The sequence below is a fragment of the Thamnophis elegans genome, chromosome 1, assembly GCF_009769535.1.
Source record: "Thamnophis elegans isolate rThaEle1 chromosome 1, rThaEle1.pri, whole genome shotgun sequence".
NCBI lineage: Eukaryota > Metazoa > Chordata > Lepidosauria > Squamata > Colubridae > Thamnophis > Thamnophis elegans.
Window position 1 is genome coordinate 93,944,929 of NC_045541.1, and position 23,963 is coordinate 93,968,891.

Consider the following 23,963-nt stretch of genomic DNA (forward strand, 5'->3'; position numbering starts at 1 on the left):
GGAATATGCCCAAGGTTGGATGAAAAATGGACTGCTATATAAATTCATCCATCTACCCATCCATCTTCTTCACGCAGACTCTTGATGTTATTTCCTTAGGGCATTTTGATTCATTCAGGGTGGCACATTTGTCTAATCCAAACACCATTGCAATGTAATTGCTGTATATATATACATACAGATTCTGTTTCAGATGTACCTAATGGCCTAATGCAGGGCTGTCAAACTTGCAGCCCGCAGACTGGATGTGTCATGCACTGGTCACGGCCACGTCTGGTTTAGTGAAGAGGGGAAAAGTCCCAATATGTCATATGATGATGCCATGAGTTTGACACCCCTGACCTAATGTGTTCAGTGTTGTTGGCAGAGGAATTAATGCAGTGACAAACAGTAGTGATGATAGTGAGTCTCCTCAAAAGATTCCTCTCCTGATGTTTAACTTCTCCCAGTCTATTACTATTGACCAGCAACTGTGTCTTCTACTGTGCTATTGATCTTTCTAATTTTTCTAATGAATCCTTTTATTTCTAGGTCCATCACTGGCAGGGAATCAAGTACCTTCTTGTAATCAATCCAGCTACATTCAAATTGATCTTCCTTCTGCAATTTAAAAAACAATCATTTTGTCAATTAGAAACTGATCTTTTGTTCCTCTGCTATTTGGGCAATTTCCTTTCTGCCCGGATGGGAAGAGCTTGTTTGCAACTACATGCAATCATCTACAACATTAATTAGCAATCTGAAAGTGGTTGGTAAGCAGGTAATTAGCCTGTAGTTGCTTGGTTTTGTCCCTTTTGTTGGATCTCTGATTATCAAATGCCAGATAGCAACTAATCTTCAATTTCACCTCCTTGTTGTATATTGTTAAACTGCTTGTATGTAAAACCCATGCAGTTTATCTTCACTTTGTGGTGACTATACTTGATTTTCCTTGTTCTTTTCTCCCTACTTTTGCTGTTATTATAGGTACTTTCATTTCATTTTTCTAAAAATTCTTATTTACCTCCTTTACCCAAGCTGCATTCTTGTTGGATTTCTTTTGGTTGTCCTATGGAGCTGTTTCTTTTTTGTCGAATGTGAGATGGTTCATTGCAGTCTCTCCATTGATGGAATAGTAAAAACATTTCTGATTTGACTAAAGTTGGAGGATCTGCATATAACATACGATTCTATTTTGTTATCTTCTGATTTTCTTGGCTATAGTTGTTATTTCGTGCTTTGTTATTTCCAGTGCTTTTAAAATCTTCCTTGTTTCTAGGAACATTCCTGGTCAGCTTGTTCACATCAGCTGTCAATTCTTTAGCTTTAGATGGCCTTCATGTACATCAAGATTGTCCAAGACATACAACTACAAGGCAGGAGGTATCGCTTTCCCCCTCCGGAAGGGCAGAAAAGCAGAGAACAAGGACTTAGTTGTGCTTTCAAAACATTTGCTTAATTCTTAAACTGAACAATACTTTGTGACTTCTGTCTTGCATAAAATGGTATAGTTGTATATCGATGAAGAGACATTAAAGAACTGATGCTGATTTCCTCGGAAAATATATTGTATGGGACTTAAAAAAGACTTGATGGATAACTCTGAACTTTTATATAAATTGCTCATGATTTATTTTCTAGGGTGAGGAGGGCGGAGATCGTGGTGTTCCTGGATTGTGGTTTAGGTTGAATGGAGTTGGGAAGTGTGGTGTAGATGGGAGGGTAGTGAAGGTTGAATTAGAGTTTATTTTGAGCCAGAAAGTAAATTGATTTTTATATAAACTGTTATTTGAATATAATGTTTGGAAGGATATACCCAGGGAGTTTGCAGGAAGGCGGAGCAAATATGAGAGGAGTACGGATGAAAATAAAATATATATATGGACACGGGTAGAGGCAGGACGAGAAGAGTTGGAAAAGGAAACCGAGAGAAGCATTTGAGATGTGTTTAAATTGCTTCATAGAGAAGGAGGTATAAAAGGGACAAATTAAAGATTTGGAAATAGACAGATATTTAGATAAAGAGATAAGGCCCCTAGCTAGAGTAGAATTCTATTTGATTAATTTATTTGGTTTCAATATAGTTTGAAATCCTGCAAGCAATTAATTAATTGAGATCAGGAATGACGTACATTGTTTAAGTTCTAATAATGATGGGAAGCTGAGCTCAATGTAAAGAGTTTATTGATTTTTCCCTTTTTTTTTTAAATTCCTTTCTTTTTTCCTTTCTCTTTTATCTTTTAATTTTTAACCTATTTGGTTTTAATATACTCTAGACTGTGTTTGATAAAAAGCTATGCCGGGTATGGGATCTGGGAAGTCGGAAGGGGGCTAGGGAGGGGGGTTTATTGGGGGGAGGGGGGGAGGGGGGAAATACGGTTTCAATTTCCAAAACAATAAGAACGCACTTGTATACTGTTGCTCCTTTTTCTTTTTTTTTCTTTTCCTTTTCTTTTCCTTTTTTTTTCTTTTCTTTCAATTTTAGTATAAAATACAAATCGAATAGATTAATGAATAGTAGAAATACACCGAAGTGAGGAGTGGAGGGAAAGAAGAGGGAGGAGTAGAGAGGGAGTGAGAGGGGAATGTAAGGAGGGTGAGATGGAGGAAAGGGGAGAAAGGAATGTCTGAGGGGGAGGGGAAGTAGAAGAGGGGAATGCTGGAGGGGAGAAATGAAAGTTGGAAGGGGAGAAGAAAGGGTGTATGGAGGACTGAAGTGTTATGTTGGTTTTCTATGGTGGAATATAAGCTTAATTGCACAGTATATAAGTGATTGTACAAAATGAAAATGAAAACGAAATAAAACAGTCATCCTTTAAAAAAAAAAAAAGATTGTCCAAGACCCTACAATGTCATAATGTATTGAAGTAGTATATGTGTGAATTGAAGTAGTGCGGCCTTTGTAATTGACAGGTGGAAAAAGTGTCAATGCCCAGATTTTCTCCATCTGTCCAAGATTTTTTGTCTTCTGTAACTACCAGGACTATTACGGCAAGTTTAATTATTATTTATTTATATTTATATTGTTTGTATAATTTATTGAATCATTGTCTTTAGGACTATTTTTAATAATGTGTATCTATTTATTCTTGCATATACTTGGCAGACTCTATTCAAATATCACACACATATATGTATGTATAGGATTACATAAATGTAGTTTTCCAGTGAGCCGCATAAATCCAAAGAAATTAAAATATTTATTACATTGATACTGATAAACAACAGTTATTCATTTTGAGCAATTTTAAATTAGATAATACTATCAATAATTGAACAAACCTAATATAGATTTATTGTGATTCCTATAAAACAGCCTGGAATAAAATCATCATTGTCTAATTTGACGGATCAGGAAGATGTGCATAAGGGAATGGCTTCACCTATTTAATTCTATTGTATCCATTATAATCATTCAAGACTTGGTCAGGATTTGTGTCAATTTTAAAAGACAGATTTAGAACCAATATCTTTATTAACATTTATAAAAATTTAACTGCTGGGGTGAAGGATAGTAGGGGGAAATAGAAGAGATTAAAAAAACCTGGCACTAAATGCCAAAAATACAGCATAGAATATTATTTTGTCAAATGAAATAAAAACTGATTTATTATAGACTGTATTATGCAGAGAGATATAGCAGGGCACTCTGAAAGGGAAATTAAATTCAACCTGCTGTTGAGAAATTGATTACATAAAAAAAATTTTTTAGCAATAGATACCTGTCACCGTCCATCCTCATGTCCAACGGGCCATCCTTTTTTAGGGAAAAACCTCTTTTTGGTGTATCTAACTGCAAAGAAGAGCAACCGGCATCCAAAAGAACACCATCTAAACTTGCTGGCTGTACTCCAAAAGATGTTAATAAGGTTTCTGCTTGACTAAACGATCCTAGAACAGGCTGTATTTGCTGCCTATAAGAGCACAAAGGAAAAGATAAATATATACATTTGTTATTAGTAAAGCTACATTTAACAATGATAATCTCCATATTTTATAGGCACATAGGCATGTTTTATTGTTGTACTGTTTTCTTCTTATGTTTTTAACCCTTGCTAGCTGGTTGGTTGGTTGAGTGTATAAATTGAAATAATAATTAAACAGATAATAATTGATAGGTTATTTATAAATCAACAACAAAACCTATGGCAAATATCACTGTGGTGTTTCTAATGTTAAAACTTAAGATTTTTACTATCCTTAAAAATTTTTGTTTCTTAATGACATATTGATGTGTCGCCTTTCAAAAAAGATTTTTTCCAGGTTCAGCAACCTTAGATGATAAGATACATATGCAGTTTTATTTAGGAACTTGTACAACTGATTTTTTTTCTCAATACAGCCTTCAATCATTCTCTCTCTCTTTCTCTCTCTCTCTTTTTTTTTTACAAAACCAACTTTTGGGAAGTAAACATGAAAAAGCAGAATAGCCAAAAGTCAGACTGTAGTGTTTTTATACATCTTTCTCATAGCCAGCAAACACAAAATAAATTTAAAAACCAACTCTATTATAATTACATTTTTTCAATGGATGCCTTTCTTAATTATACTACCATAAACTATACATTTTTAAGTAAGCAATAACATATTGAATCCTATGAACTTTTACAGAACTTTAACAAAATCATTGGGGGAAAAGTAAAGGTCGGAAATTATGACAATTTTGGCCAAATTACTTTTATACTATTCAAGACGAGTTCAAAACTTATACCAATTAAATGTTTATGTTACAGCAGAATAAATAAAATGAGGCATAATATTGGTTCTATACGAAAAAAATGAATACTGTCTAGGGAAGATTTATTAGGCATATTCCAAAATTCATAGATACATAAGGATTTTTAAAGTATTCTTGGCAAGTAAAGTAAATTTAAAGTGCTATTAAGTCTTTGAAGTCCTTTCTGTTACTTTATTGAAAACATAGTCTGTACATCTGCCCAGTTATTCTAACATCAAAAGAAAAAAATGTGTGTCCCAAATGAGTAACAGTTCTTTGAACTAATGCAGTCATTTTGTCAAGATCATCGAGGTAAATAAAATAATCTTCAGAAGCTGACATAGCGTTAACTATCAACAGGCAACTCATAAATGACTAGTCTTGACATTATTGTAAGATCAATTCCTGAATGAGACTACATAGAGACATTTCTCAACTACTTATCTGAGAAGGGCAAGCTTGAGAGGGAGGGGAGGCAAGGGAAAAGAAGGTGAGTAATTTAGAAAAAGGTTAGAACTAAGAATGAACAGGCAAACAATCTTGCAAAGATAATATCTAGGAGAAATACCCAATAATTTTAATCCACAATGTGTTTGATTATCACTTATTATCTGAAATCTTTCCAGAGATAATTCCAGAATTTTATAGCCCGCTTGATTCTTGTGGAATTCCAGAATAGCAGTGCTACAATCTTCCAGACTAGGGAAAATAGAAGTATTGTGCCAAAGTGTCCAATGCTACTTTTGTTTCAAAAATACATTGCTGTATAAAAGGGAGCAAACATAATAAATATTGCAAGTAAAAATAAGGAACAGAAAAAAATGAGAAAAAATGTTAACAACTCTTTCTCACTTTCCACATTTCCAGTTACCATTTGACAGCTCATTGCAGCAACAGGTAATTCCAAAATCAAAACATTCTATCAATGTAATTTAAAGATTAATATTAGCAACTTAGTGCTACCTGCCAATACTCAGAACTTTCTGCAAATAATGTACAGAAGATATTAGGTTACCAGAGAATCTTGTTAACAAATTTCAAAAAGGAAGACAAGTCTGGAGACAGTTCAACCTCTCTCCAAGTGAAAATTTATGTGGACATCCAATTGGAACAAGTCTAAAACAGCTAATTTATATCAATTGCTTCCAGTAATTTAGGATGGGTTCAAACAATGTTAAAACTTAGAATTCAATTTCTGACAGACCAACTGCAATTAGTACTTTATTCAATAGGATCAAGACTCTGGAAATCTCTTTAATTAGATGGTTACCCTGGAAAAGGCAGACAATATCAGACACGTTTCCAATTAGGAATGATAGTTACATCATTTAGAAAGATCGGACTTCTCTTTGAAGGGTGAGAGAGTATGAACAACATTTATGTTTGCTTTCTAGAGGGAGAAGACATTGACATATTTCTTTCTTGCTCCTATTTTTTTTTCAGCTTAACAGGAAGTTCTATAAAAATCTTTGCAATATTTCCCCCCTTCCTGGAGCCATTTTTGGCTCCATTAACTTATCTAAGAAAACCCATTGAATCATGTCCCATATTTTATAACATTATGCACTCGTCCTTTTCCTTGGTAGAGACATATACCATATTTTTCAAAATATAAGACACACTTTTTCCCACCATAAAAGAGGCTGAAAATTTGCGTGTATCTTATATGCCAAATGTAGGTTTTTCAAAGCTTTTTTCAGCCCTAACAAGGTGCTAATGAGTGAAGTGATCTTCCGAGCTTTGCCTGTTTTTCTCATTGCTTCTCCCTGATGATCAGCTGTACTTTAGAAGCTGTTTTTTTAATCCCCAAGCAGGGGATAAAAAGCTTGTGTGGGCGCACTCAAAACCATCAAACTTATGTGCTGAAGCTGACCAGACTAAGGATGCTAGCCAGATGAATACCTGGTAAGCAGAATTTTTGCCCCCTATTTTCCTCCCCCAAAACTAAGGTGTGTCTTATAGTCTGAAAAATATGGTAGTTTGTCGTTGCCTGCATCCAGAATATTTTTAACTTTCCAGTGTACCCTATCACCCCGGTATTCCCCCAACGTCTCCCTTGATGCAACTAACCAAGCCTTATCAGCTTGAGCCCAGACAAAGGCAGCCAGACACACTAATACTTTCTATACTAGGTTGGTACACAAAACTGGCAATAGCTGCCCCCGGAGCTTCGTATAATCCCTGACCTCCGGTCCTTTCGACGCGCCCTAAAAAGTTGGCTTTTCCAGCAAGCCAGCCTGGCCTGAATAAAACAAAATAAATTATTGATCACTGTTAATTTTAATTCGAATTTTTTTAATGTCATTGTCAATTTTAATTGGGTTTGGGATATTCTATTTAATTTTTTTTTAACTTTTGTATTATATGTTTCTTTTAATGTTGTACGCTGCCCTGAGTCCTTGAGATTGTATGCTGCCCTGAGTCCTTGAGAGAAGGGCAGCATATAATTCTAATAAACCTAAACCATAATCCATTAATAATGATGATACCAGCCATCACCAAAAGTATATAGTAGGCAGGGTTTTCCTTGCTGTAAGTGACAGGAGGAAAGGCAGGAAATGGAGAAAGGGCATGAACTTTCCTTACTCTATATTTCTTCATTTGTTTTTCAGGGCCATGTTTTTAATTGTATGGAACAAAGGAAAAGGAGAAGGGTTAGGGGTTAGGGTTAGGACAAAGACAAAAGCCTTACCTATGCATTAAATTTTAACTTTTTATTTTTTTATTGCTTTAACATTTTTAAAATTGTTTTAATCATTTTTTAGAATTTTAACCTACCCAGTCAATTGGCTCAGTTGGATGGCTATAAAAGTTGAATGAATGAATGCATGAACCCCTTTAAAGCCACTTAATCATCAAATGCCTGTATTTACTTATACCTCTGTTCATTTCTGCTTCTTCTATTATCAGTAAGTGTAAGACAACTGTATCAATTTGCTGTTAATTAATCAAAAAATAGTGTTAGTAAAAGTGAGCTATTTACTAAGTAATTTTATGTGTCTTATTAGTTGTTCAGTAGCATTCATTATTTGAAAATTATGAACGATTAAATGACTCTCCCACAAGATTTTAAATAAAGCACAAATCTCTATTCTTTTTATACCATTTTTAGCCATTGGCAATTGCTCTTAATTCTGAATGGAAATTAGACTTTCCTTAAAGCTCTCAGTTAGAATCTATTCAAACCGTTGAACAATTGAAGCATCATATTTTTATTTTCAACCCTATTCTCATGTTAGAAGTTGAAACAAAACAAAGCAGACTTTTTTTGTTTGCACTGAATCAGAATTTTAAAACCTTATAGCTGTGATGGCGAACCAATGGCACGTGAGCCACCAGCTCCAGCATGTATGCGAGCACAAGCCAGCTGATTTTTGGCTTTCTGGAGGTCTGGGGGAGCCCATTTTTGCCTTCCCCAGGCTTCAGGAAACTCTCTGGAGCCTGGGGAGGGCAAAAAACAGGCCCAATGGGCCTACCGGAAGTTCATTTCTGAAAACGGCCTCCTCTGCCCCCCCCCCCGGAAGAAATACCAGCTTGAAGGCGAGGAGTACGGCACTTGTGTAGGGGGAGTATGGCATGTGTGTGCATGCAGTTGCATGTGGGGGCACACTTTGCATTATGGGTGCTGGCACACATTTTTGGCACACAACAAAAATGTTAGCCATTACTGGCTATAGTGCAGGGCTGTCCAACTCCCATCCCATGAGCCAAATGCATCAGGTGCTGGCCATGTCCCCGCCCGGTTTACTGAAGGGAAAGGAAGTCCCGATACATCATATGATATCCTGATACATCACGTGATTCCCTGTGATGATGTGAGTTTGATACCCCTGCTATAGTGGGTATAGGCAAAACATAGACAATATGAAGGTCTAGAGGCTTTTTCCCCCTATTGATTATGAGTGCTTATAGCTCATGGGGATTCCCATTTTTATTTTGTCATACTGCAAACTTTTTAAAAAAGAAATATGTTCTTATTTTGCAATATATATGTACATGATCAGTATAAATTCAGAAATATGAGTGTGGTCAATAAACTACTATGAACATAAACAAGCACAGAAGGAATTAAATACATTTTGTAACAATTTGGTATTTACACCAATTCTATTGCTGAGCTGTAACATTTCTGAATGTTTGAATTTCTGAAACTGGATAGAAACCAGTTTTCCTTCTTTCTATATTGAGCAGGAACTCTAATTGGCCAGAAACAGTCATAAAAATTTAACTGGATTTTTGAAAACACAACTGCCAAGGGGCAATGCATCACTAATAGTTTCCAGTGGAATAAATAGCAGTTCTGACGTCACAACTTTGTTATACCCCAATAACCTTCTCACCTGGGGTTTCAGGTATAGCAAGTTATGTGTCAATTTTAGATAAAGATCTTAAAATAGAATGCATGGCAAATCACACTGTCATTATTCTATCTGACAATATAATTTGGGCTCCATAAATGTTTGGAAGTATAGAAATAACAGTGTTTGCTTCAGGAAGACTCTCTCCTATCCTCCTTTATAGTGCATTTTGAACTTTTAAATTAAACCCCCTTCCTACAAAACACTTCCCATTGCATTTTATATTCTCATGTGAATATAGCAAAACAAAAACAAGAAGCAGACGTGGGAATATATGCAAATGACCTACCAATTGTGCTTCAACTTCCCAGGCTGAAAATTAATCATGCTTCTACTAACCTTGTTAGTGTGTAAAAAAGAGAAGCCACAATACTTTACACTGCACAAAACTGATAGGCTAATAAGAAAAACTCTTTAGGAAGAGTTTAGTGCTGTCAAAACCTGTGTTACAATATCCCAAAATACTTGAAGAATGTTCTGGATTTCTCTACAGAATTTTTTTGGAGAGTACTGTATTCAGGAAGGTGAGTAGAAGATGATAAGCTGAAGCCCATCTTTTCCATGCTTTGTCCTTCAGAAGAACCTTTCTCATTGAAGGTCAAAATACTTGATCAGTTCCACTGAATTCATCAAATCAATAGTCATGATTGCAGACTTTTTGCAGAATTATTTTCCCCAATATCCAATGCATGTATTTACAACTCCAAGTACCTATAGTTTTACTAAAATTTCCTAGTGTCTAACCTAGGCCCTTCAAGACTTCTAGTAATGCACCCATGGTTGGGCTATTCTCTTTCTTTCCACCTTTACTAGCATTATAGACTTCTCTAGAGAGCTAAGTCTTCACATGCGACTGAAGTATGATAATTTGAGTGTGATAATTGTGCCTCAAATGAAAAAAATGGGTTTGATTTACTTGATTATCCATTTGCTTGTTTTCTTGGATATCCATGTTATTCCCAGATGCTTGTACCAAAACCAAAGTTCATTCATTTGGTCTTCTTCATATTTAACCTTAGTCCCATTTTCCCCCTTTTTTATACTATCTGTATTCCTTGACTTTCACTATTAGACTTAGATTATTTGCATCTTCCACTTATAAATTGAAGTTATATTTTCCTAAATACTGATTAAAAATAACCACTATCTTGAAGTCATTCTGAAATGCCATATGATTTTATAAGATCATTTGATATTACCATATTTGTTTATATCACTGGAAGTTAATTATGATTTTACAGATCTCACACTGGGGGTATTTTGTGAACCTAATTTGTTCAGCATTCCAGTGGTCATAATGTACCTCATTATCTAACTACTTTTTAATATTACAATTTATAAATTCATAATAGCATCTGTGCACATGCCAAACAATTCTTCCCAGTTAATAATTTAAGTATTTTAAGTATTTTTAATACACTTTTTGCAGCTTGATATGAACTACCTGGATTTCTACTTTAACTAATGAAGTCAGCATAAGCAGGTTAAAGCAACAAAAATAATGTGGAATTAATCTGAATATTTGAGATATTATAATTATTTTTATAATTATGCTACTTGACTATTGGAACAAATGCATATCTAAAATTAAATATTTAATTTATTTAAAATTTAAATAAATTTTATATTTTTATTAAAAAATGTAAACAAAGGCAGAATATTTTATAAATTTCTGAAAGGCACTGGTAGAAATGACACAATGATGATATTCAAATGTGTGTATGTATACACACACACACACACACACACACACACATACAAATATAAAACCATTCAGCATCATTCAGCAAATACTGCAGCAAAGTAAATAATAAATCTTTTTTTATTTGCTGTTCTAGATTGTTCTGGTTTTCTAATCATCACTATCAATTGCACCACAGGATCCCTTTGGTTATTTTCCTGATCGATTTCAAGCCCTTAGGTGACTTGTTAGCAAATTATTTGGAAAGAAAAAGTGACGCAAAAGATGTGTAAAAGCCTTATTAATCATTAACTAACTTCTACCTTCAAGCCACCTGCTGTAGCCTCTAAGTTGATTATGGAGCAGAAAGACGTCAGAAGCTTGGGAATTTTGTTTTTATATCGGATGTATCATGCCTTTTACTCCAAGATGCTATTCAACTATTATCCAGGCTTAAAATATTTACATGATCTGATATTAGAACTTGAAATGTGCATGTGGCCTGCAAAAGGACTGGAAAATAAAGGGTCATACTGTATATAGAAAGAGCAGGAAAATACTAAAACCAAAGAAAAGCAGAATTTTGATTTTTTTAAAAATATCAAACTCCAGTCTGCACAAATTTTAAACATATAGAAAAACATTAAAATTATTAATATGTACTTTTTAAAATTTTCCCAATGTAGTTTTTTAAAACAAATGTTTCAATAACTTGTCATACACATGAAACATTTGGAGGTGAGGAGTTAGTGAATTTCACTAGCACCTCAGAAAAATTAATCTTGCATAATGATATCTATCCATGCATGAAGCTTAATGGGGTATTTCCCGACAGACTGGAGAATTTAGTCTTTCTGTCAATGATCAGAATAAGTTTGGGTGTGTGCCCCATATGTATATAAACTGCTGTGATGCTGGCCTTAGACAAACCAAAAAACAAAACTCTAAGAGCTCAACTGACTCACCAACCTCTTTATCTATGCATGCAACTAATTTTTTTTTTGTTATTAAATTGTTATAGAATTTGGATAACACATAGCCTCACATCAGACTGAACAAAAAGTTATTTTAAATCACATTTTAATTTATTATGAAATCCACTGCTACATAAACTTCTTCCCATCTCCACATACAGCTAGAAGGATCTCCAGAGCAAATTGGCCATGTGTGTGAGATACAAAAGAAAATGGGCTCCATTTTGGAGTGCATGAGCACTCCATTTACATGACAATGGATTAGAATCTAATAACGTTTTCAGGAATAAACTAAAACACTGTAATTCACTGCTTTTTGATCTTTAAATTCCAATAACTTAATAGGAACCATCCATTTGTATATTTTCAATTACTGAGTTTGAGTGAATTAAGCCCTAATCACCTACAGTCATGTAAATTCTATTCATTGTTCCAAATGGTCAGGAATTCTATGTGCTATGAAAAATTCAGCTAAATTGGTGCTTAAGTATTAGGTTACTATATAGTGCATGCTAAGGAAGAAGATCTGAAGGCATGTATAATGCTCTAATGTACAGAAGTTAAAGTTAAATGTGTGGCAGAAAGTGGACTCTGGATGTGTTTTTCCAAATGCAGGAAGTGAGGTTGAATGTGTACAGTTTTAGAAGAGCTGTGTGTACCCATACAGAATATATAGTAGACAATGTATCTTTTTGTGTGCCTATATACACTCTATACTATGTATGTACCCATATGGCATATATACATAAGATTAAATAGTATATTTTGGATATTCAGAAGTAGCAAATAAATAGACAAAGAAATTGTATCTCCTTGAGGCCTTTGAGGCGAGAAGAGGCCAGAGAAGACGCCCCTTGACATGAAGTTGGCCATGTCCACCCAGTCACATAACCAACCAGCTATGCCCACCCAGTCACATGACCATGAAGCCACACCCACCCAGTCACATGACGAACAAAGCAAGTCACGGCCACAGAACTGGTAGTAAACTTTTTTGAAACCCAACCCTGGAAGGAGCCCATCAGCTGATATTTCAAAACTGAAATATTCAAAGAAAGAAATGGTTTATGAAAGCCAATTATATAAACAGTAACAAAATTTTCCTAAAATTTCTTCAAACATTTATAAATCAGTACATTTTATTCCCACAATGGGTATCTAAAATAATACAGATAAATTCTGTATTATTAAGCAAGATAAAAATCCAGCTGGCACATTTGAATGTTACATCTTCCTAATTTTTTTCCTAGTGGAAGGGAAAGAATTCCTGAATAAGACATGAACAAAATATTAATAGATTTTGTTGCATCAGTTCTATATAATGAGTATGTAGCCTTACCTCCCAGTGTTAGGTAAAATCTGTCATACTGGAAGAAACTATGCACATAAATAGCTAAGGATACATAAAAGCTCTTTTTTCTTTAGGCTATTCCCTTTTTTTCCTCAAAAGGGTAATTCTGCATATCATTTTTCAAAATTTGATCGCTGGTACTTGAAATTGTTAAGAAGAAAGTTAAGGAGATAAACCATCTGGCGCAGAGGTTCCTACTGTTTGTAATCAATTCACCTGAAATGAATCAATGGTTATTGAAAACCTATGTATCACGTATGTTTTATGTACTATTAGCTATAAGTGGCTAATGTTATATTTTAATTTTATGCACACAGCCCTGTCCCCTATTATGCAAAACAGGATATATTTTGTTTCATCCATTTGATTTTAGCTTGACCCAAAGACTTACATTTTCAGAAAAACAATTAACACATTTAGTTAGTCCTATTCTTGACATGCCATACAATGAAGCATTTTGTAAAAGCTTAACTCTATCATATAGCTTCCTATTCTTTTAAACTTATGATTCTAGCTTAGTACATGCATCTTTGTCCCATTTAAAAAAAAAAAGAATTAGAAGCCATAATGCTGCAAATATACCAGTAAACACCCAGCATCATCTTTAAAATAATATAACAAAACATAACGTGATATTTACTATAGCAATATAGTAATTGCTATTGCTATTGCTATATTTACTATATATATAATTTTGTTATATTGTTTTTATTCTGCTTTAAATAGTATTTATTTCTTTATCTAATTTATATAGCTGTCCATTACATATAGTGTATAGCGTTAGTCCACCAGAGTCATGTAACTGAGATGGGTAGTCATATCAAATAATTTTAAAAATGCATTACTTATTATGTGCAGGTACTCTACAGTTTGGCATTTTAATCCACCTATTAAATCCTTCCCAAGACCTGGGATAAGGTAAATGTTGTTCGGTTGTGTTAAGGGTATTGTTGCAGGAATATAGCTGTAGCAGGTAAATCCAAGTTTCCTGTTGCAACTGACTGATGGTGATTTTGTCAAGGACAATAGTGTTCAAGTGGTGTTCCAGATGTTTTGGGGTTGTACCCAATATGCCTATTGCTATTAGTATTGGCTTTCTTTTGCCACAGTTGTTCTTCTTCTATTTGCAAATCTTTGCATTTTGTGATTTTCTCAAATTTTTTCTCTTCTGCTATCTCCAGGTTCTACAACATCCAGACTATTTAATGCTTCTTATTGATGTTTGTTAAGTCTGGGATCTTAGGTGGCAGCTGCTTGTCTGTTTGAATTCTGAAGTTCCAAAAAATTTAGTGTCTTCCATTTCTATTGTTATTTTTCCCAACAATTTTTGCTTGAAGATCTTCAGTGCACATTGCTGTTACTTTGTTATGCCATTTTTTTAGTCAGTCTGTGTGATCTTCTGGCAGCAGAATCAAACTCACAAAAACATGTTGTCATCAGGTGATATATCACAATTTTTCCCTTTGCTAAAATGGGGATGGTTGTGGCCAACGTGTGATGCATCCTGCCCGAGGCCTGCAGTTTGACACTCCTGAATTAGGCAGTCCCCTGCTTCTTCACTTCTTTGTAGGGGCAGCATTTGATGTGTGTTGCTATCTTACTTTTACTATTGTTATTAATTGTTCACAACAATGTGAAGTAACAACTGCCAGTCATTTAGCTGGTGTTGGACTTCATATGCACAAATTCTTCCCAAGAGCCTAGAATGCCTTAATGTATTGGTTTACTGCATGTGTAGGTCCAAGCAGGGTGGCCTTTTGCAATTGAGAGATAATTTTTTTGTCAACGCACCTATTTGTTTAGTGCCAACCAAAATTTTTTGGCATGGCACAATGTCTTCTGGAGTCACCACAGCCAGTTTATGCTATTTACCTTTCAATTTTGATTTTCAGATCTTGATATAAATCAACAGTATTAAATATTAAATACTGTAAATAAATAAAATAAAATATGATATGATTAATTACATTTGTTATAGTTGCCTAAGTCTAAAGTACTCTGGGCCACATATAAAAAGGGGAAAAGTCATAAAAATGCATAAAAAACTGGGACTATACATAAATACATCTGTCTTTATCTACAAGAATGGCATCCTGTAAGAACCCCGCTGGTTTTCTTACAAAGGTCAGTGCTTTGAAATTATATTCAATTGCCTGGAGTGATCAAGATCAGCAGGGATTATCAGGAATATCCTGCAGACATAAAGCTACAGGTACAATATTACCTGTTAGCATTCCAGTAAACTGTGCTCTGTAAGGTGTTACTTATTGATTAGGTTCACTGCATTTATACACATTGCCTTTCATCCATGAGATATAAAAATAAGGAGCAATTTCCAACTATTCTAACACAATTCTGAAACAAGTTGGACCAAGAAAAGAATAACTCATTCAAAAGTATCCAGTGAGCATTAAAGTTGAGTAAGAATTTAAAAGCCATAACTGCATAGTATATGATTTTGAGTGAAGAATCACTCCCAAGCACCATTTTTCAAGAGAAACAACAACTTCCCACCATTCAAATTAGACCCACCAACCCAAAACCTAATATTGGTTTTAGGTAGTTTGTGATCTGGGTATCCTTATAAGGTAGCCTTATTGTGTTCACCGAGGTGCTATCTACTAAACTGCCACAATATTCCTATAGAGTTTTGCTGGATTTACAATGTGGTCAAAGTTGGGTTTTCACACTCATTAATGTTTTACTTAAATGTATAATTATCTTGGAAATGTATAACCTCTGTTTCTAAATAAGCAGCTTTCACAAAGTGTCATATATTTCAGCTAAGCCACCACAAAATTAAGCACAGTAAAACTTAATGGACATACACAGAAATATATGCAGAATGAATGAAAACACTTTTTCCCCCTCAGTGAAATTACGAGGAAATCTTTGCAATGTAGAAATTAGGAATCTCTCATAACAGTGGTAAACCAAAAACTAGCTATTTTCATCAGATGTTCACAATTTACATAAAATTGGCACTGGATACCTTAAAAATAAATTTATTTAAAATTTACCAATAGTGATAAAAACTGTAATTAAAATTAATACAAAATTAAAATGATGGATTTAAATTCTGAGAATTTCCAAACTGACTTTAAATCACAAAGCTGAACAGTGCCAAAGTTGAAAAATACTGTTCCCAAAGGTCATTCCTGATGGAATCAGTCCTACTGTTGGATGCCTGATTTGAGGTGGAGACAGACTGGATTGGAAAGAGAAAGATAGGAAATTGTACAACTGAGAGACTGAAATCACTTCACCTGAAGCTGAAGAAGAAATCCTGAACTGGGAGATCAGTTGAAAAAATATTAAGGACATAGAAATCCAGTGTCTTCCTGATAGGTTTGTTGATGGATGTGAGGAGTAGAAATAGCAGAAATGGAAGTTAGAAATGGACATACATAATCCTTGAAAGCAAAAGGGAGGAAGAGTAGAAAATCTAAGTAAAGAATTATCTCCAGCTGACAAAATAGAAGGAAAGAGTGAGAAATACAGGCCTTCTTAGTTTTATTTGATTAAGAAGAGTAAAGAGAACTTTGTTATGTCTCCAAACTTTTGAGATAACGGGAAAATAAAGAGAGAAAGTTATGTTAAAAGTAATCAAGATTAAAGGTAATACCTTTGAGATCAGACAAGGATATTATCAAACAAGTCCCCTCAACAACCAAGGCTGAGAAACTGATGGAAAATAATCATGTAAATAATCATGTACATGTTATGATGTAAGGAGAAGAAACAGCAATGGGGTTTAAAGTCCAGAATTGATATATGGTATTAATTTGTATACACTTGTAGATTCCAAAGGAGCTGATGATCATAAGTGTTTCTATCACATCTGTGAAACAAATAACAACATAAAGGCTTGTCCTTGAATATTCTGCTGTTAGGTTCATGAATATACTATATAGTTGTGTTGCTAGAGAAATGTATTGAAAAGTCCAGGGTGAAACACTGACACACTCCAATTTACATTCTTCCGCTGGGACATCATCTGCTGTGCATCATCCAGAGTTCACTTTGGTAGGATGGACAGCTATATAAATTTGTTCATACATACATATATACATACATACATTTTATAGTGAATTCCCAAATTCCCATTTCTGAAGGCAATTGATTTCCAATATTGGAATTGGCAAAGGTCATAGCCATGCTTTGTGGAGACCACAGAAATTTGTTAAGTGTGTATTTCTGTTGGCTTTATTTTACCAGTGCAATTTTTCAATTAGGCTTTATTTCACCAGGGCAAATTTTCCTATATCATTCATTTTTATTTTAAGTGTGAATATGAATGTGTTTTATCTATTTATTAAATGTAAAATTAATATATTTGTGAGCTTTGAGCATCATTATACCACTAGAAAAGTAAGATGAACTATACATAAAATTCATATAAATTAATGTATGCATATATGCACATACTGTATCAGTGTTGTTATATAAATACTTCTCATACATACATCATAAAAAAGTAGCTTTTTTGACACCAGAAATAGCCAAAAATATGAAAGAACTGCAGCCTTTTGTAATAAAATCATGGAGCATAGTGAAGAAAATGGATTAAATTTAAAATAAAAAAGATTAAATGAATGAAAATAGAAACAATTTATCACGCATGTCATCCTAGAGTTCTCACTCAAGGTACAAACAGGCTTTATTTATTCTACTTTCAACATATTATGAAAAGAGCCAACCCTCTGGAGAAGGATCTAATGATGGGGAAAACTGCAAAGAAAGAGAAAGGGACAACCAGCAATCAGGTGGATGAACTCAATTAAAGTACTGATAGGTATAACATTGAAAGATTTGAAGGATCAAGTGAGAGACAGATCATCATAAAAATGTTTCTGTTGGTCACGAGGAATCAACACAATAATGGTACATAATTCCTCATCAAACAAAAAATAAAAACTATACTCACGGATAAGACTCAGAAAGTTGTTGAGCTAATTCATAAGCTGTAGGGTCTCTGTCGAGTGCGTATATTTTAATACCCTTTGCCTTTTGTAAAATTGCCTTTGTGTGACCTCCTGCTCCAAAGGTCATATCAAGAATATGCTGGTAAGAGGGGAAAAAAAGTCTTGTTACTTATGAATAAAAACATATAAACGTTGACATCCACTTCAGTTACTTGGGTATTTATTCTACTTAACAAGCAAAAACTTTTATCTTGCAGTTGCAGTCAATTCCCCCATCGATCCCTATAGGCAAACTTCATTATACTCAATAAAATGTGCAATTAAACATACACTATATTGCCAAAAGTATTCGCTCACCCATCCAAATAATCAGAATCAGTTGTGAGCGAATACTTTTGACAATATAGTGTAGCTTCATATTTTACATTAACTTCCAAAACCATCTGAAAGAAATTTTCTAAGTAATAAAAAATGACTATACTATATAAATGAGTTTTAAGTAGCCCCCTAGATGACATCTTCAAAAATTTAAAATTTCACGGCTACATAAATGAACTCAAAATTTCCTACAATTGCTAATAGTTATTTACACATTTGGTATAATTAAATGTGAGCTGGCCTTGTGAAACAATCGTGTAATCAAATCATTCAGAAGGCTAGAATGTAGAAACTTGTGTTACATGTTGCATGATAAATGCTGCATTTGTAAAGTTTTAATAAATAACAGTATTACAACAGGATATTCTGTGATCATTTTATATACATGAACATTTTTTACTTTACAGGTCTTATGATTTAAAAGGTTTAATAAGTTATAATGGGCAGAAGAAATGAAAAAACCTATTAACACTGTATTACAAATGTGGCATTTAGACTACAGGATGCTGCAACTTAGACTTCATCTCTCTTTTAACACTTAAGAAGACTTCAAAAGTTTACTCATTGACCTCGGACAAAATGTTATCAGCATAATTATATTCATATCAATCTCTATATCCAATAGATAAAAGTGATTGATGCAGGGTCTAGACCGAAGTCTGTCAGTAGCAATGTATGAGGGCCTACAATGAGACTGGACCCTGATAAGATTGGGATGCTACCAAATTGTTCTTGGATCTGTTGAGAAGACATTCAGGATTGTATTGGGTTGAGCCAATACTGTAGTAGTAAGCATTTAAGATGGAGAGTGGGTACACTAGAAACCAGATTTTTCACTGAATGTCTAGCAATGCTACTTTCAACTCAGGTTGGTGTACCAGATGTGAACTTTCCTGGACCACACAAGTGATTCCTACCTAGGTCTCATTCTTTTACAATTACTGAAAGGGCTCTACATTGAACTATCTTAAAAATACTTCTAAGACTTCAGTCTATTATATTTTTAAATCTAAACCAGGAGACTTCATTTTTAACCGTTGGCTGCACATTAATTGGCACAGTATTCTAATCTATTAATTATTATCTACATGTCTCTAAATTTGGAGCTTGAAATTTGGAACTTTCAGCAAATATGAACCTTTTTTTACTATATGTGCAAACTGGTGATGATTGTGGGATTCTTACCTATTTCAATGATAGAATCTCTGCAATGAAATTCTCTATCTGTAGAAGTTCAGCAAGCACATATAATTGTTCTTCAGAAAAGATTCTTGGAAAAAGTCCTAAATGTGTACTGATTCACTAGTCTTTTACCCCCTGGTATGTTTGCTTTTGACTGCTGTAAATAGCTCAATCATTTTAATTGTTAATTGCTGTATTTTTCATTTTGTTGCAACACAATTTGTCATGTTTAGATTAAGAGTAATATATAAATCAATAAATTGAAATACATGACTTGTCAAATGATGAAAATGAAGGAGGGAATTATGCAAGCAAATTATGCAAACATTTTTTGCTTTTTTTCCCCCTAAAAAAAGTTAGTCACTAAAATATTGAAGCAAAACGAAGGTAGAATATTCTTCAAAAGCAGGAAGAAACTACAGATCTGTCAGTTTATTATTTATGCTTGTCAAGCTCTGCAAGACTAACAAAATTAGGAAACAAGATCTATTTTTAGGAGGAACTTTATTTTTAGTAGGGTAATGTAACCAGTATGGTAATGTATGAATTGTGAGCCAGTGAAACTTGCTGTCATGTGACATTGCAAGTTGTCTGTTGTCAGAAGTCTTCAAACAGACTGAATATTTATGTGTCAATGAAGCTCAGGTGTATATAAACTGGCAGGGTTTGGGGCTAAAAGAATTGAATGAAATTTGTCTTGACTCCATAACTTTAGTTTAAATGGGGTTATTTTAATAAATAAAAACAGGGGAAAAATCCATGAAATGAGCTTTATTGTTAGTTGGGTTTTTTTCATCACCATTTGCCATACTTCTCCCAATTATGGACAAGCTTCTTAAAGTCAACAGAAAAGAATACCACATTGTGTCTCTTCAATGAGATCCTGATCTTCCACCTGTTTGATTCAAACAGATGCCGACAAAGTTGTTCTTTCCATTTTGGGAAAATCAAAAGTTACATGGCTGGACTAGTATGGTGAATGGGGTAAAGGTGGTGATATCTAGCTCAACAACTGCTTCTTGAAAAGCTCATGAAGAGTGAGTATTGTTGCAGCAGAAAATCTTTCTTGTGCTTCCAAACTTGCATAATCATTTTTTCAAGGTTTTGAGTGTTGCAATGTAATGCAATGAATTAATGATGATGACAGGTTTCAAGGAAAACCAAGCAAAAAATACCACCTACATCCCCCAAAACCCATAAATAGGAAAGCCTAGATTTTGTTTTGATTTTTTTTTCAAGTGAAAAAAAAATGGATTGAGCTCATATTTCATTGACTGTCATCATGTTGTGAAGAAATTCTTCACCTTCATTCTCATAGTATGACAACTGCTAGGAAATTTCAGCTCTTAAAAGCTTTCATCTCTGTTGTCAGTGTGCAAAGAACCTATCGTGCACAAACCTTCTGATATTGAAGAACATCAATAACATGACCCACATGCTCCTGTGAAATAGCAAGCTTGACAGCAATTTCCCTTGGGGTGATCTGCCAATAGTCTTTAATCCATTCATCAAACTTTCTCATGTGAAGCTCATCAGTTGCTGTCAGAGGTTGCCCACTCATTCTTGATCACACAAATCAGTGCTTCCCAATTTATATATATATTTGGTCCAGAGATGAACAGTATTCATGTCAATATACTTATCATCATATGCATATGCAATTCAGTGGTGAATTTTAAAGAAGTTTAAGGGACTTCTTAAGTAGCCAAATATTCAAACAAGATGCATTGCTTAAATCATGCCAATGTGTAGTCACTGCAGGCTTCTATTTTTTAAACAGTAACACAAATCCTTCTCCTGTCAACTTAACTGGAAGAACAGATACTAAAAAAAAATATCAGAGGTTCTATTGCATCAACCCAGTCTTTCTTTTGGTGGAACTGGAGGCATTACTTTTCATTCAGCTTTCAGAAGGGGGCACAGGCAATTGAATGATTTTATAAAAGTAGTTGTTGCACACAAACATTCATTCACTAAATGTGTAGGAAAAGATAATGCATGATGTGCTTTCATGGATAATACTAGCATGATCAATGAAAGATAACTTCAGCATAAATGATTTGGGAATTTAAGTGAGGAATCATATACTCAGTTTCCTGGTAAGAAAGAAACACTACATTCAGTTAAAATTAATGGAATATATGTAGTACTGTATGCCAATCCTAGTATTGTACTGTACCCTGCACAACATACTAATTGCCAATCATATTCAACACAAAAACAAGGTATTTTTTTTATTTCCGTTGTACTTAGGGTTTATTTTTCTGCCTTTTAAAGCCTGTACAACTAAATGACATTTTATTCCCATGGTCTCATAAACTCTAGAACAGATTATTATACGAACATTTCCTGCAATGAGTCACAGTTCTATAGTTATGATATCCTCTCATCTTCTCAAAGGAATGTTATAATTAGTGTGTGACTGTACATTTTAGTTTCTCATTATGTCTATAGAAAAATACATTGCAATCCCTTATTCCTCTAATTTAGGATAGGCCTATGGATTTTTGTCTTAATTATCCAGCTTCAAGAAAACATAGCTACAGTGTTGAAAGTAGATGGTGGCAGCTAGTCCATTTAGATTGGTTTCAAAAAGCTAAGTAGGATTGGACTTGGACTGGATATCACTAAAAATGTGACAGTATAGATGAAAATCTCCCCTTGTTTCCAAATAAGACAATTGAAAGCCGTTCCTATAATGTAGACGATACTGACATTTCCATGAAATTGTCAGTTCATTGATTTGAAAGAAACACTTCATCATGACATGACATAGCACTTCTGAAGACCACTTCATTTTATAGAAATATTGTATTTTAAAATGCATGATTTTAAATAACTTCTGCATTTTTAACTATTTTTCCATCTCTGAACAAAATTTGCCTCCCAAAAGATTTGTTTTATAGTACTGCTAATATACATTCATACTGTTGTGACTCAGCAGATGTCTGCTGTGAGTCTTTTCGGGATACAAGATTCATTATGCAGCTGGGGCAGGTTGGAGATAAAAGGACGGATGCTGCCACGCCCTAGTCGCAGGAGTCAACGTTCCTTCGTGCATTCCTGGGTTCGTACAACATTGCTTGATACACTTGGATAAGTGCTTTGGTGTTTCATGTAACCCTGATTCGTGGAGACTTTGGAAGAAGTGCATTGCTTGTAAGAGTTGTTTTGTATTCTGTTATCTGCTTGAAAGAGACTGTATTTCTGTTATTTTTGGGCTCGAAGCCAGTTTGAACTGAGAACTGATAAAGAAAGTTCCCTTTCAGTTTATTCGTCTTGCCGTTTGTTAAGAGCCGTGAAGGGGGGGACAGAACACATTGACTCCTGTCTGATAAGCCTCCATTTCATTAACTATGGAGCAATTACATGCTGCACATACGCAACTCGCGCAACAAATGGTTGTCCTGACGGATCAAATGGCACAGTTGCAGAGAGGTGTAAGACACCCCCCCCAGCCAAGGAGGAAGTGCCCAGTAGCCATGCCAGATAAATATGATGGGAGTCTGGCCATGTTTGCAGCATTCTTGGGACAATGCCAGATGTTTATTAGCCTGAGAGCGGAGGACTTTCCCAATGACCGGACGAAGGTGGGATTCATAATCAATTTGCTCTCAGGCACAGCTGCCCGTTGGGCTACCTCCTTGTTAGTGCAGCAGAGCCCTTTGTTGGATGACTTCCAGGGCTTCTGCCAGTATTTCAAAGGGATGTTTGAAGATCCGATCAAAGGGGAAACAGCTGCCAGAAGTTTGAAATCACTGCAGCAGGGGAGTGGTTCATTGCCGGACTATGTGTCTGAATTCAGGCTACGTAGCCAGGATTCCACATGGAATGAACCAGCTCTAATGGACACGTTCCAAGATGGATTGTCTGAGGCCTTGCAGGATGAACTGGCAAGGGTGGACAGGCCACCGATGTTTGACGCGTTGGTCCACCTGTACCTCCGGATAGACGCCTGGCTGCAGAGGCGAAGGCCTCGCCGTGTATTCCAGGAGACCACCAGCATGCCGGTTCAGCAAGAGACTGCAGTGGACTGGAAGGAGCCCATGGAGTTGGGTGCTGTCTGACCTCGAGGTTTATAGGTTTATAGGTTTATTCAACTTGTATGCCGCCCTATTCCCGAGGGACTCAGGGCGGCTCACAAACCTGGAGGGAAGGGACATCATACAAAAGGGAAAGAACAAAGACAAACAACAATACAAAACAGTTTAAAAAGGTCTCAACTAGCACTCCAGTTCGAGAGGGGATGGAACTCAGCAGCCCCAGGCCTGCTGGAACAGCCAGGTCTTAACGGCGATACGGAAAGCCTGAAGGGTGGTGAGGGTCCGAATCTCTATGGGGAGGTCGTTCCAGAGGGCCGGAGCAGCCACAGAGAAGGCCCTCCTCCGGGAGGTTGACAGCCGGCATTGGCCGGTCGA

General features: G+C 35.1%; 1 protein-coding gene across 2 annotated transcripts in view; it reads right to left on the reverse strand.

The window, feature by feature from the left end:
* Window positions 1-23,963, reverse strand: part of METTL15 (methyltransferase like 15) — a 72,064-nt gene that overhangs the window by 12,626 nt on the left and 35,475 nt on the right. For both annotated transcript variants that reach the window (XM_032224332.1, XM_032224324.1), the window contains 2 exons: window positions 17,988-18,124; window positions 3,702-3,893 (listed from right to left, as the gene is read on the reverse strand). In XM_032224332.1, the coding sequence (XP_032080223.1) occupies window positions 3,702-3,893; window positions 17,988-18,124 (329 nt within the window). The remainder of the gene's footprint in view (window positions 1-3,701; window positions 3,894-17,987; window positions 18,125-23,963) is intronic.